We start from the raw sequence: 13,587 nt of genomic DNA on the forward strand, positions 1-13,587 counted from the left end.
GACAGGACAGCTGGACACTACCTAGCTCCATGGAGACAGTCATTCACTTACTAAGATTTCAGTGAGATTACAAGGCAAAATGGGTGCATATAGAAACTGTATAAGATTATTGGCAAAAAATGTATGAGAGGAAAGAAATAAACACTAACATTTTGAATACAACAGAGAGGGTTAAAAAAAACAACAACCCTGCACTGCTTCTGGATGAGTTATGTCATGGCAACCCATGACATAACTCCGTGCAGTAGTCTGGAACAATTAATATACTTGTATAGTGCTGCGATGTGCTATTTTTCAAAGTAGTAACACTATTGGAAGCAAACTAATCCACTCTTTACAAATTAATATCACAGCATCCAATTGACCGCTTTGGCAAACATTTTTTTTATCCTGTAACACTTTGCATCTTGGTATTTTACATACAATGAAAAAAGAAGAAAAAAAACAAGCTTCACAATGAAAGCATTGTGGTGAATGGAAAGCCAGGAATGGCGGTAGATGTTGCAACAGTACAATGGGCAACTATGGAAATATAAACAAATTTCACGTTGTGATTTTTGGCCTACTTTTTTTGAACAAATCAAATGCTATGCAGTGAAATGGTGAATGAGCAAAGATTCCATGTCATGTACAGATGTTAGAATTCAAGTTCTAAATGTGAAACACTCAAACTCCTCTAAAATAGTGAAACCTGCTAAAAATGGACCACCCACCACAGTGATAAGTCCAAGGGGCTATTGAACCAAAGCTATAGCATCACTTGCAACCCTTTGGTCACGCTGAGTAGTAACAGCACCTGAACGTGTCTGAACTGAGAAGATGAACAGAAAACCTTAATGCTGGTGCTTGTGTTCCCAAACAGAGCAGTAGCTTTGGTGTGCTTTCACAAGTCCCAGCCACTCAGCTGAAATATTGTTGAAACGTGAGCCCAAGTGTCCTAAAGAAGCTGGTGCTGGTGTTCACATCCTCAGACAGTGCTCCACTGTGGTACCTGCCGCCACAGAGCACTGCCATCATGCAGGCCAACAGGTTCAAACACTGATCGACGCCATGGCTTCAGCAAACAACGAAAACAACAGCTCCCTCTGCAGGCCAAGGGAGCTCAGGTGAAGGATTTCAAATGTACTCTGGAGCCAGTGCCACTTCACCACCTGCAAAGCACCGTTGATCAAAGTCCCCACTCTATCCCATCACAAGCTCACATCATCTGTCGTATTGCTTCATCTTTAACCTCTTGGGCCTGCTTCCCCCACTTCTGCAGCTCCCAGCTTATCCCCACAGCCTCAGACTGAGCCTCAGTCCCTCACCATCCCCCAAAGCCTCTGCACTCATCTCCCTCCTTTTGCCATCACTCTCCACTCTTGCACCGGCCACATAGTTAGAGATGGTATCTACTAGGTATCTAGGACCTCAGTTGAAAGGCCATTGCGCCGCCAGTCCATCCTTTTGTTGTGACACTCCAGCGGCGCAGTGTGCATGCTATTTACAAGGCCACGCAGTCACCCTGCGTGACTTTTCATGACCTTCTAAATAGGTGCCCCTTTCACACATTTCTCTGCGTGAAAGGGGCATTCCATCGGTGCTGCTGTGGGTGTTGCCACGCAACATGCTTGGAACTGGACACATTGCCAGGTTTACAAAGTTTTGTAAATCTGGGAATGCGTCAGAATCCTAGGCCTCCCCAGGCGAAGTGTAGGAGTGGCGCAATGAGGAGAAATACTTTTATTTCTCCTTGTTTTTTCCTCTTTCTGTGCGTGCCATCAATGATTGTTATTGTGCAGGAAGCTCTCCCTTCCTACACAAAAAAAAACATCCCCATAACGCAGGCACCGTTGCAACAAGACGCAAGGGTGTCTGCACTGGCACATGGTAGCCAATTGTGCGCCAGTGCAGGGGAAAGCACTCAGATGCATCGTATTGTTGTTAAGAAGACGTATCTCAGTGCTTTTACAATGACGCAGCTCAGAGCAGGAAAATGGTTTGCGGCGCATCACCATTTTCTTTTGTAAATGAGGCCCTTAGTTTTGTGGACAGAATAGATATTTTGCAGGTGCCTTGTAGAAATGTGTATATTTATGACAGTTGGATAATTTTTCGGTCTTGCCTGTGAAAGAGTATGTGCTGCTTGTGCATGCACTATAGCTTGCAAGGCCTTCTACAGAAAGGGGCTACTCTGCAGCATAAGAGGTGAGCTCATATAAATTGTGGGTGATTGTGAACAGTGTGAGTGAAAGCACTGTGAGTTAGTGCATACAGAGTTAGAGGAATTAGTGCAGAGTGGGTAGTGTGACCGGTGTAAATGCAGAGTGAGTTATGTGCCTGTGTATGTACTGGGGGACTTGTGTGCCTTTGTGAGTGGAGTGCAGGGTGAATAGCAAGAGTGAAGGGTGAGCTGTGATAGTGAGTGCATGGTGAGAGTAGTTAGTGGAGGGTGAGTGGTGTGTCCCTGTGAGTTTTGGTAGACTATTGTGCCTGTGTGCAAGAAGAGTGAGCTGCATGAGTGACGGGTAAAAGCAGTGCCTGTGTGAATGCAGGCTGAGCAGTAGGACCTGTGTGAGTGCAAGGTGAGAGAAGGGAGTGCAGGTTGAGTGGTGTGAGTGTGGAGCCTGTTTGAGTGTGGTGAGCACTTGTGAGTGAAGGGTGAGCTGTGCGAGTGACCAGAGTGCCTATGTAAGTGCAGGATGCGTGATGTGATGTGATCGTGTGAAAGTAAGGTGAGAGTGGTGAGTGCAGGGTGAGTGATGTTAGAACTGGGTGAGGGATGTGCCCATTTGAGTCTGGGTGAAAATGCAGAGGTGAGACTGCAGGGTGAGCAGTAAGAGGGACAGGTGAGTGGAGTATCATGTGGGTGCAGGGTGAACGGCATGAGTGCATGGTGAGCTGTGTAACTACAGTGTGATCGCTGTGAGGGCAGGCCGAGTGCTGAGACTGCAGAGTGAGAGTGACAGGTGAGTGGAGTGTCATGCGAGTGCAGGCTGAGAGGTGTGCCTCTGTGGGAGCAGGGTAAGAGGAGGGAGTGAACAGTGATCATTGGAAATAGTGTGATCGCAGTGAGTGCACGGTGAGCGTTGCGAATGATGAGCTAGTTGCCTGAATGCAAGCCAGACACTTTGAGAAACTCAGCATATTTGTTATCCATGGAAGAGAGTGGGGTCTCCGATATAATTTGTATAATGGCATCCATGAAGGATGGAGAGAATAATCTGAGGGCCCTGCAACAAACTATTGATATGCCTTGAAATATTGCTATGACTTGAAAGTGGAAAGGATGTGGCATACCTGCCAGAGCTGCTGGCTTGGAGTTGGTGAACAAGTTTAAAGTCCCAGCACCAGCTCAACATCTTGTGATCCTGAGCAAATCACTATCTCCATGTGCCTTCAAAAATGAATGTGTCCTTGTATAATACAATTGGTGCACATGGAAAGTGCCTCAATACCTTCCGGTGGAGTCCGAGCTACATAAAACTGCAAAAAAAGCCTAAGGTTACTTTTCCGGAAATGCATTCTCACACTGGGGCAGCAAAAGGAATTTGCAACTTTAAGGAATAGGCAGAGTGGAGATGCAGGGTCTCTAGGAACGGGTGAAAAAACAACAAAGTCTTATTATCAAGTAAATGGTCTTTTAAAGACCTGTGAAATACTCGGGTGAGGTTGCGATAAGAAGCCAGACCAGCCAGCCCACAGCAGCTCAAGAACTGTCTGTGTGTGTGTCTGGTAAGCTGTCTCAGCCCGGGCTGACACACACAAGGGAGGAAAGTGGGGGGTAGGCGGGGTGAACTAAAGCCCTTTGAGGCCTACGGAAGTTGCACGCCTAGCGAGGAGCCTCACAAAGCAACAGGCCTCAGCTTCTGACAGTGCTTCAGTATTAACAAGCACTGTCCCAGCTTCTGATAGTGCTTCAGTACTATCAAGAAGCTGGGAGAAGGACTGAGGGGGGCCCTACCATTTTGTTATACTAGTCTTGCTGCTCTGTCTGGGTCCACGCTGGCAATCATGCCTTGCTGGTTCCCATGTCCAGCACTAGGCAATCTACTGTAGTTTTCTCTGTGCATGGGTGAGTCATTGTATGTTTATGAGTGATCAAGAATATAATTGAGTGAGACTGTGTGTAAATTTAGTGCATCAACAAGAGTTAAGTGAAAGTCAGTGTGCATGAATAAGTGAGGGCGTGAGTACAGTAATGCGAGCGAGTTAGAATGAGTGAGGAGCAAATTGTGCAAGGGAGAGGGGGTTAGGGGCGTGCAGCGGGAGCAGTTGCACCAGAACCCAGAGGAGTCTACTAAAACCTATTTATTAAAGCAGAGACCCTTGTACACCAATAGTTGGCAGGAATTGTGCGTTATGCGGTTTCATGGTGACTGTTAGTCAGTCCACGTTATTCTGCCATATTCCATTAGGTGCCGTAGTGCAGCGATTGAAGTGCTTTGCCTGATACCTTGGTCAGCGTCACGTGCTTGCCCCTGGGGAGGGATGTAAATTACTGGCATTTTGAGTCTGTCTTTATGGAGAATGGAAATAGGAACTGGTGAGACCGGTTACTGTTCAGTGTATACACACTGTACGACTACGATAGGTTTTCTTTTCAAAAAATCTTTGTGTAGCACGTCTTGCGTCCTGCAATACGTATAAAATGTTTTATAAATGGCGAATTCCTTGGCAATCCTCTATTTGCATTAAATCAAACTACGTCCCATTGACCACACCTTCAACTGGACTCTGCCATTTCCTTTTGAACCAACCCGGCAGGGGTGGGGAGGAGGAATGGGAGAGGAGATGTCATACTTTAATGCTAATGTCTAATGGTAAACCATCGTAAAGCACATGGCTGCAGTAATAACATAGCACATTATGAAAGCACTATGCTATTCAGTACTATGCTGCGGATCTCCCTTGTCTACAATTTTGTTTCCCAGCTACTGTTTTCAAAATGAATGTACAGCCTTTTCCCAACCCTCATCTGACCTCACCAATATGCGTTTCATCCCACTTTCTTGGCTTTCTATAAAGGCGGGCTATAAAATATTACAATTGTATAAGCCACTCCAAGTGTGCCATGTTGTCTAGCCTTTTACCTGGATATTTCAAAGTTAGACACAAAATCAAATGGCCAAGCATATAGATTAAGAAGGCTATAAACAGAGACCCCACTAGGGATGGATTTATCTACCTATCTATCTATATATTGTTTTTAATGCAGCCTCCTCCATCCATCCAATAACAGTGTCCCATTCGCTTTCCAACATGAGGCAAATGAATTTGCTCATCTCTAGTGTGTGTTGAATCAGTGTAAGGAGGGTTCAGACCACAGGTCGTGATCTGTGCCCCAGTGGGTTAATTGTGAGTGCTGCACAGCACATAGGTTAGATGCGTGCATTTAAGAGCACGGTGCACTTCATACCCAACGCTGCACCAACAATTGGATGTCTTCTTTGAGACCCTACATTCAACAGAGAAAGCAGACACCCACAGTACAAGCACCATCAAGTGTGCTCCACTTTCATAATACTGCATTTCTTTTCTGCTGCATTTGTCCTGTAACTGCTGCTCTAGGACGTGCGCCACTGAAAGAATGGATATAACTTGTAATGGTTTTCTAACTGTGCATAGTTTGCTTGAAGCTTTGAGGAAAATACGTTACAAATTAAGTAAAACCAATGCCCATACCTAGCCCACGAGCAGTTTGTGTTACTATTAATGATGGATTCAACCCAGATCTGTGACTGGGGTGGAGTGTCTGAAAAGTATCAGCGTTCGTCCATCATCTCCTTGTGTTTACTTTGTTCGCCCCAAGTTAGCAGGGTATGCCGAGACATGGATCCCTTGCTCACTTTGCCACTGGATTCAAGCTAGCCTGGCTAATAAAGGGTGTTACCCAGAATCAGGTCCCAGGATGCTTGTTTCCGGTTCAGGGAACACCTGGCTTGGCAGCTCGGGCTGGACTGGTCCCATGATGCACCGGGTCAATACTGATTTGCATATAGCTGGGCCTGAACTGAGGTGGCGAAGTGAGCTAAAGAATGATGATGGATTCAACCCAAATCTGTGACTGGTGGTGAGTGTCTGAAAAGTATCAGCGCTCCGTCCATCATCTCCATGTGTTCACTATTAATAAAGCAACAGATTAATTAATGAAGGCGCCTTGAATCCCTCCTGAAATACCCACTGCCCTGCAGTGGGGCTCATGGTGAGAGCTCAAGATAAGTCTCAACCTGGTTCTTAACACCACAAAGTTCAAGTTGATCATTCAAAGGTCTTTGTTATGACCTTTTGGTTCCCTAAACTTCATCCACTTCCCTCTCTCCAAGGACTGAATCTTTGCCGACCTCACTCACGTCACCCAGCAGGAGAAAGTCTACAGCATGCACTTGCAATTCGAGCATTTATTTAAGAGGTGCTCATAGTTTTCTGCCTTACATGGGTGATTAAATTAAAATACTGTTTTGCTATGGTTATTACCAGAGTGTCCGACGTAGGTGTAGGCAGGCCAAATCGATGCCAGATTGTCAGGATAATCACTCTGTAAAGTAGTTCCATTCAGATAAATTGCATGTAAATAGAAATAATGAGGATGTCCTGAACATATGGCATCGGCCCAGACCTCCTGGACCTACGATGGGCACTCGGCGACCCACATAAATCAACATAGTTTATTTTTAATTGTAGAACTCTCTAGTTCATTCTGCACGTTACTCTAAAGATGGTTACTTTTCCACCCATTGCCATTGAAAAAACACATTGTTACTTTCCCTGGTCATTGACCTGCATTATAATCCGTTTCTCTTTTCCTTCTTTTCCTCTAGTGACGTAACTTTCCAAGTGAAATCATGCCACCAATTTGAAGGGCACTTTGGTGAAAGCTCTGTCACTGCTCTTCAATGTTCAAAGCAGATCTCAACACGTTTCCAGGTTTAATTACCTGTTCAAAGAAAACATAGGCTCTCTCATCTGATCTGGGTTTAGCTTGAACACATACACCAGAGAAAGACCATGTGGTCAACAGTCATTTTAATGCCACGAAAACAGCTGGTTCCATATGGACAGGCGTAATCAACTTATTAAATACGACTTTCAAAATAGGGCCTGTAATCAGCGACAATTGTAATCATAAAAGGGTTCGGCAGGACTTGAGTGGTGGGCGGGAACTCCTCAACGAACGGGAATGAAGTCCTCCAACACCTCAGCCATTGTTCTTCTTTCTACAAAAGAAAAACACAATAAAACATCAGCAAATTTAATGGACCCTAGAATCAATCCAAGTGCTTATTCCATCAGTCAATGGTCACATTAATGGGAAATTAGCACCCTACTCATGGGGTCCCTAACCAGACCCACTACAGAATTCTTCTTAAGGTATTAGTGTAAACAATCCAAACAGATGAAGAGACGAGGGGAAGGAAAAATGAGAGATATGGATTTTAGCACAAAAATAAATCATGTTACTGAACAAGGAAAGGGGCAATGCACATCCAAACAAACATTGGCAAAGTCAATAATTTGGGTTTAACATGCTAACAAGTAAACATATGCGTATCTTGCAAATGCACAAAGGCTATTTGTACCTGGAAGTATTATTGTAAAGTGCCTCTGTGTGTGCCTCCTAGGACTGTGCTCCGTTTTCTATTCCCCAAGCTTGTGGTGATGCTGAAGTGCAGCACAGTAAGCAAGAGGGGGAAAAAGCACAGAAATGACCATCTACACATTAAAATTGGAGGTACTGGCTTTCCCAAGGCCTAATTTTCTTTCAAATGAAGGAAAAACGGGTTTTCTATGACAAGTTGCTTCAAATGAGCTCATCTGCTGAATACAAAGCAACAAAGTTGTGTGTGTAGTTCTAAATAAGAGGGTTTGATAGCATAGTTTAGGTCTTCACGTGATCAGCATGTTGCAATAATAACACCAACTGTTAGTTTTTATGTACCATGTCAAAGTTCACTTATACCATTTCCAACAGCTGCCAATATTAACTAAATTAATGGCCTCAAAAGGAAGAAGAAAGAGTGGGCCTTCGCCAGGTCTCTCACACGGGAACCGTAGATTAAAGCACACCATCGCTGTAACCGTTCTAATCCATTGAGCCATCACTAATCCATGCAATTAGAAAATTGTTGAGCTTGCCTTCTCGAACACAAGGACCAATATGGTATTGGTACAGAATAAAGTGGTTGTACAACTGTTTTCCCAGTGTTTTCAGAGACAACACATTGTGGACACTAATTAATGAAACTAGTAATTTGTTTAACCATGCAAGGCCAATGGTAAATCTGTCTTTTTTTTGCTAGTGGCTGAAAAATCTAAATGACCTTCATGAGCCAATTTACTAATTTGCTCATGCAACGTCAACAGTGGTATGACCAATTAAATTTGATTTTCGCACATTAACTCCGAAGACACTTGACTAAAACTCTTCAAATTGCCTAGACTTTTACAGTATTGCCAGCAATCTGATTAATTAATAAAACCTATTGCAAGACTACATCACGTGCAGTTGCAGACAATCATTCTCTGAAATAGAGGATTTGCATTCTGAAATAGCATTCTTTGCCACTACTGCACACTCATTATCATGCTGATCTCTAGCGGGCAAAGGTAAGTGTGACAGGCAATCTACACATATATTAACTTCACCTTGTATGTATTTAACACACGTCACACTCTTGTAGCTTGAATAACAAGGTTACTATCCATGCTGATGTTTAGCCGAAACTGTTCTCAGCCAAAAGATATGAGAGGTTTATGATCAGTGTATAAACCAAAAGTAGTTTCCCCAATGTAGGTTTTAAATGTATGTACTGCCCACACACAAGCCAAAGCTTCACGCTCAATAGTACTATAATGAACCTCAGCTTTACAGAGTGTTCTAGAAGCTACAGCAACCGTGACTTCCTTGTCAGAGATAAGTTGCTAAAAGACAACTCTAGTACCTTTCAGACTGGTATCTATTCCTTATAAAAGTCTTTGCTTCACGAACACATGGCTCAAAACTGGAGCATTGACAACTTTTTAAGGTGAAGATCTCAAAGGTTGTACAGTCAAAGCATACTCTGGGACAAATCTAGCATAGTACCCACACAGGCCTGGAAACGAGCACAGCAAAGCTCAATCTCTATGGGAGGAGGTGCTAACTGTAATGCTTTTAGGTTGCAAGATTTTGGTTTAAACCCGCCACAGAAATAGTGTGCCCTAGATAATCCACTTGTTTTTTCCAGTTTTACAGACATGCCCGTCATCCAAGATACGAAAAACGTTGCAAAGCACCCTTACATGTTCTTCTCATCTTGTGTGAAAATTACTCTTGGAAAGCTTACACTTTGCCTAAATCACCAAACAATATGCCCATTGTTTTCTGGAGAAAAAAAACGGTCTCCCAATGCCAGTCAAAAATTTAGCTGTAAATGCTTCTAGGTACCCTAAAGCGTAGCAAAGATGGTCAGTTCTTGAGCCTCTTTACTCAGGGAAATTTGATGATATGGTGAAAAAAGCTCAACAGTGAAAACATATTTTGCTTCACTAATATAGGCAATCATTACCTGGTTGCAGGGCCATGGCTGACAATCAACCAGAATATTTTGGTTGAAAGAGCATAGGTCTACAGAACCTTAAATCGCATTAGTGTTTTTTCAGTAAAACAAACTCAGAAACCCACTCTGACAGATTAGATTGTATGACCCCCCCCTTCAAAATAATGTATACAGCAAACACTTCTGAATCTTCCTGACACTAAGTGGTATGGTTTGCCTTTATGAACTACAAGAGTCGCTCGGCAAGAGGTCTGACAGCGTTTGGCGTACTTTGGCAGAAATCCGCTACAGGAGTAGCCCTTTAACTTTCCACGTCACTGTGCCCAGGGAAGGAGGAGACCAACACCGGCGAGGCCGCAGAGGAGGCGAGAGGCGCGGCCCCGGGACTGCGAGGTACAGCGTTAATTCCACCAGCTGTTTCCTCTTCCCGTGTGGGCCGCGCCCCCTCCCTGTGCCCGCCTCCACCAAGCTCTTCATAAACTCTCGCGGCCCCCGCTTCGCGGGAGCCGCTCGGCAAGAGGTCTGACAGCGTTTGGCGTACTTTGGCAGAAATCCGCTACAGGAGTAGCCCTTTAACTTTCCACGTCACTGTGCCCAGGGAAGGAGGAGACCAACACCGGCGAGGCCGCAGAGGAGGCGAGAGGCGCGGCCCCGGGACTGCGAGGTACAGCGTTAATTCCACCAGCTGTTTCCTCTTCCCGTGTGGGCCGCGCCCCCTCCCAGTGCCCCGCCTCCTCTTACCTCCCATAGTCTTAAGCAGGGTCGCAGACGCGCATCGCGGGACGCGCGCGGGTCGCAGCCCGGGGCTAAGCACGGGCAAAGGGCGGGCCCTCTGTGGCCCTCAGAGGCCCGAGAAGGCTAGGCGAGGCCATCCCCTTGATGCCTATGGACTGGTAACATTAAGGTAGTAATCAAGGCTGCCTATAACTCACTGTCTAGCTGTCATTTGCCCGTTGCCCCTGACCTCTACCCTGTGATCATCCATCTTGATTCCCTGCAACAGGCTGTAGGCAATATGGTGAAGAAGAAATCGGCACCCGCCGCTACGGAATCACTTAATACTATGGACTCATACGTTATACAAAAGGTCAGTAAGATCAATAATGAGAGGAGGCAATCGTTAGGTTTGAGCCAATCCCCAGTCTTGCCCCCCGAAAGCCCGTCTTCAAGCGCGTCATCCACAGTGGCGTTGGCTACACCGCTAGAGATTCCCCTAATAAATAGATCAGTTCATACCTCACAAGATCATGGCAGCGACGAAGAAGATCCCGACGTTTTGGTAAATTTGTCTGCTAATATAGACTCTGACCCCAACTATCAGTTAATTACAGTGGAAGAAGCATTATCACCGGAGCAGCCCGTACCACGGGCCGTGAGAGCCTGTAGAAAATCTCACTCAAAGCGAGGGGGGAAACAACAAGGTAGGAAAAAGTTGGCCACACCGCCCCCAAGACGTGAAGTGCAATATGTGGAGTTTGATGTTGAAGCAGAGTCAAAACGTATTATTGACGATGATTTATTCAATCGGATACAAGAAATGATCGATATTAAAATCAGGACAATCATTAAGCCTCTGATTGGGAAACTGGACAAATTAACATCGGAGGTCAAAAAGGCGGGTGTAGTACATAGTAAGTTGGTTGAAGAGGTGGAGAATTTATCCTCCCTTGTAACAAAATTGGTTACCGGAAATGTGGAGGCATCACAGACCACCCTACTAGAGCAGCCACTACCATCTTCTTCATTATCGGCACCTAGTCAGGAAGTAACAGCAGGAGTTTGCCCCACCTCCACAACTGCTGATATAACAGGATCTAAACATGAGGACGTCTCAGCCCAATTCATTTTGGAAGCCTCCCCAGTAGTGCTCGTACTAACAAATGTTCCCGTTTTACCACAAGATAAAATAGAATCCAAACAGGACTTGAAAGATAAAGCGCTACATTGGCTTACCTCTAATATGCATATGGCTCATCAAGGGTTGGATAGTTTAGCAAGGGACATTGTCATGACAAGGAGGGTACCTTGGATCAGGTCAAAGCCAAACAAATTTAAGGGGGACTGTGTGATTATAAACTTCGCTAATGCGGACGTCCTCCCAAACATTTTGACCAATATCTTCCCACCCCAACGGCGTAGCGGCTCTATAATCCCCCTCACCCTAAAATTCTTCTTTAGTGAGGCCCAGCTTGCTACTTTCTCTAACACTCCTAGAGCTAAGAGAGGGAACAATGCCACCAGCTGGGAAGGGGGTACTAGACCCCGACATCTTAATGACCGTTTTCGGCCCATGGCTAATTTTGAGCCTGGAAGATTTAATTATCCGCCTGAGCTAAATTTCAGGCCTGCCATGCCATTTGACCCAGCCATGAATGGATGGGGACCTGGCTTTTCAGGTCCAGACTTCATCGGCCGGAGCAACAGGTTTATACCATGGAGGAGAAATGACCAGTTTCTGTTACATCCAAATACGCCACAACCTTTGTGGAATACCTCAGTTATTGGCCAAGGTCAGGTAGCTACTCCCTTTGATTGGGGATGCGGTATGGGGAATAGGTACGGCCCTTTATCCGACTTAAATAACTGTGATTGACTTAAACCTGGTATTGCCCTAGAAAACGAGACTAGTAACATGCTCCTATTGAATAGTGGCCAACGTCATATGGGTGTGGACCCTAGTGAGCCTACTTCTAACGAAGTATTAGAGAGTAATGAGCCGTGAGAGCACGACCACCCACTGGTATCTCAGCAGGGGGTGGCCCGTGAAAAACCGATCTTGAACATCGACCTAATACAGAGCCACTCTGAAGCCGAATTAAATGAGGGGGTTATATCCTCATGCTCAGCCGAAGGGTGTTTGGTGGGGGTCATAGAGCCTAGGATACCAACTGATTCCTGTAAAATCATAAGTTGGAACATTGCAGGCTCAAATGCAAAACGACAGGATAACGCTTGTTTTAACTTTATTTCCAATTACCACATAATCGCTTTGCAAGAAACGTGGGATACATCCGTCAATTTTTGGTGGGATAGATTCACTAGTTTCTCCAAACCCGCTGTCCCTAGCCGTATGGGTAGAGCCAAAGGTGGTCTGGTAATTATGTTTTCCTTAGACTTGAAGGGTAGCTATAGGCAGATTAATACTGACTCCGTCAACATCCTAATGGTGGAAAGGGTGATCAATAATAATAGCAGGACCATTTATGTTAATTTTTACAATTCTGGGAATAGCGAACATAGAGGTAGTAATATCGCTAACCTAGACAGCATTTTTAATACAGTGTCACAAAATATCAAGTTTGCTTATGAGTTTATTTTATTAGGTGATTTTAATATTCATCTATGTAATTTAGCCTGTAAGGGATGTAGTGACAATGTCAATGAGGAGGATGAGGAGGCCCCCCTGGGACCCCATTTTGAACATTCTACAGAGGGGTACGAGTTAGAAGAATTTCTTGCTAACCACGATTTGTATGAACCCGACAGGGGCCTGAGGGCGCCAACCTTTACTGGCACCCATCACGGATCAGTGATAGACTATATTTTCGTCTCACAAGGCATCCTAACCCGGACTATGGATTATCGAACAGTAATAACACCTTATAGCGATCACAATCCTGTACTACTCGAAGTGGCCTGGGGAGGCCAGATGGGAGCACCGCCAACAGACCTAAAACCGGTACATCCCCTGAGGCCCTACGACCAAGACAGGCGATTGAAATGGGCTAAAGTGATCCCGGAAAATTTTTATGAAAAAAACTTCCCTAAAATAAAAGATAAGGTGGACATTTGTCAAAAAAACGGCGCTCAAGGTAATGAAGTAATAGCGGCTTACGAGGCAATTTGTGGCCAGGTGGCTAAGGATCTTCTAGCCAAACCAAAAAAAGGTATCCCTGGAACTAAGCACTGGTTTGACTCTGCATGCTCTAAAGCCCACAGTGCATTGATGTCAGCCCTAAAAATCTCCCCTAGGGTCGGAGATGACATTGTCAGACTAAGGAAAAATTATAAAGGCAGCCATTAAGAAACGCAAGGATATCATTAAACGCGAATCATGGGAAAATCTACT

At 44.9% G+C, this 13,587-nt stretch overlaps 1 protein-coding gene across 1 annotated transcript in view; it reads right to left on the reverse strand.

Annotated features, from left to right (window-relative positions):
- Positions 1 to 6,988: 6,988 nt before the first annotated feature.
- LOC147663656 (NADH dehydrogenase [ubiquinone] 1 subunit C2-like) overlaps positions 6,989 to 13,587 on the reverse strand; it is an 84,427-nt gene continuing 77,828 nt past the window's right edge. Inside the window, exon 3 of the mRNA XM_086950292.1 lies at positions 6,989 to 7,196. Within this exon, the coding sequence (XP_086806418.1) occupies positions 7,147 to 7,196 (50 nt within the window). The 3' untranslated portion in view covers positions 6,989 to 7,146. The remainder of the gene's footprint in view (positions 7,197 to 13,587) is intronic.

The sequence above is a fragment of the Lissotriton vulgaris genome, unplaced genomic scaffold (assembly GCF_964263255.1).
Source record: "Lissotriton vulgaris unplaced genomic scaffold, aLisVul1.2 SCAFFOLD_292, whole genome shotgun sequence".
NCBI lineage: Eukaryota > Metazoa > Chordata > Amphibia > Caudata > Salamandridae > Lissotriton > Lissotriton vulgaris.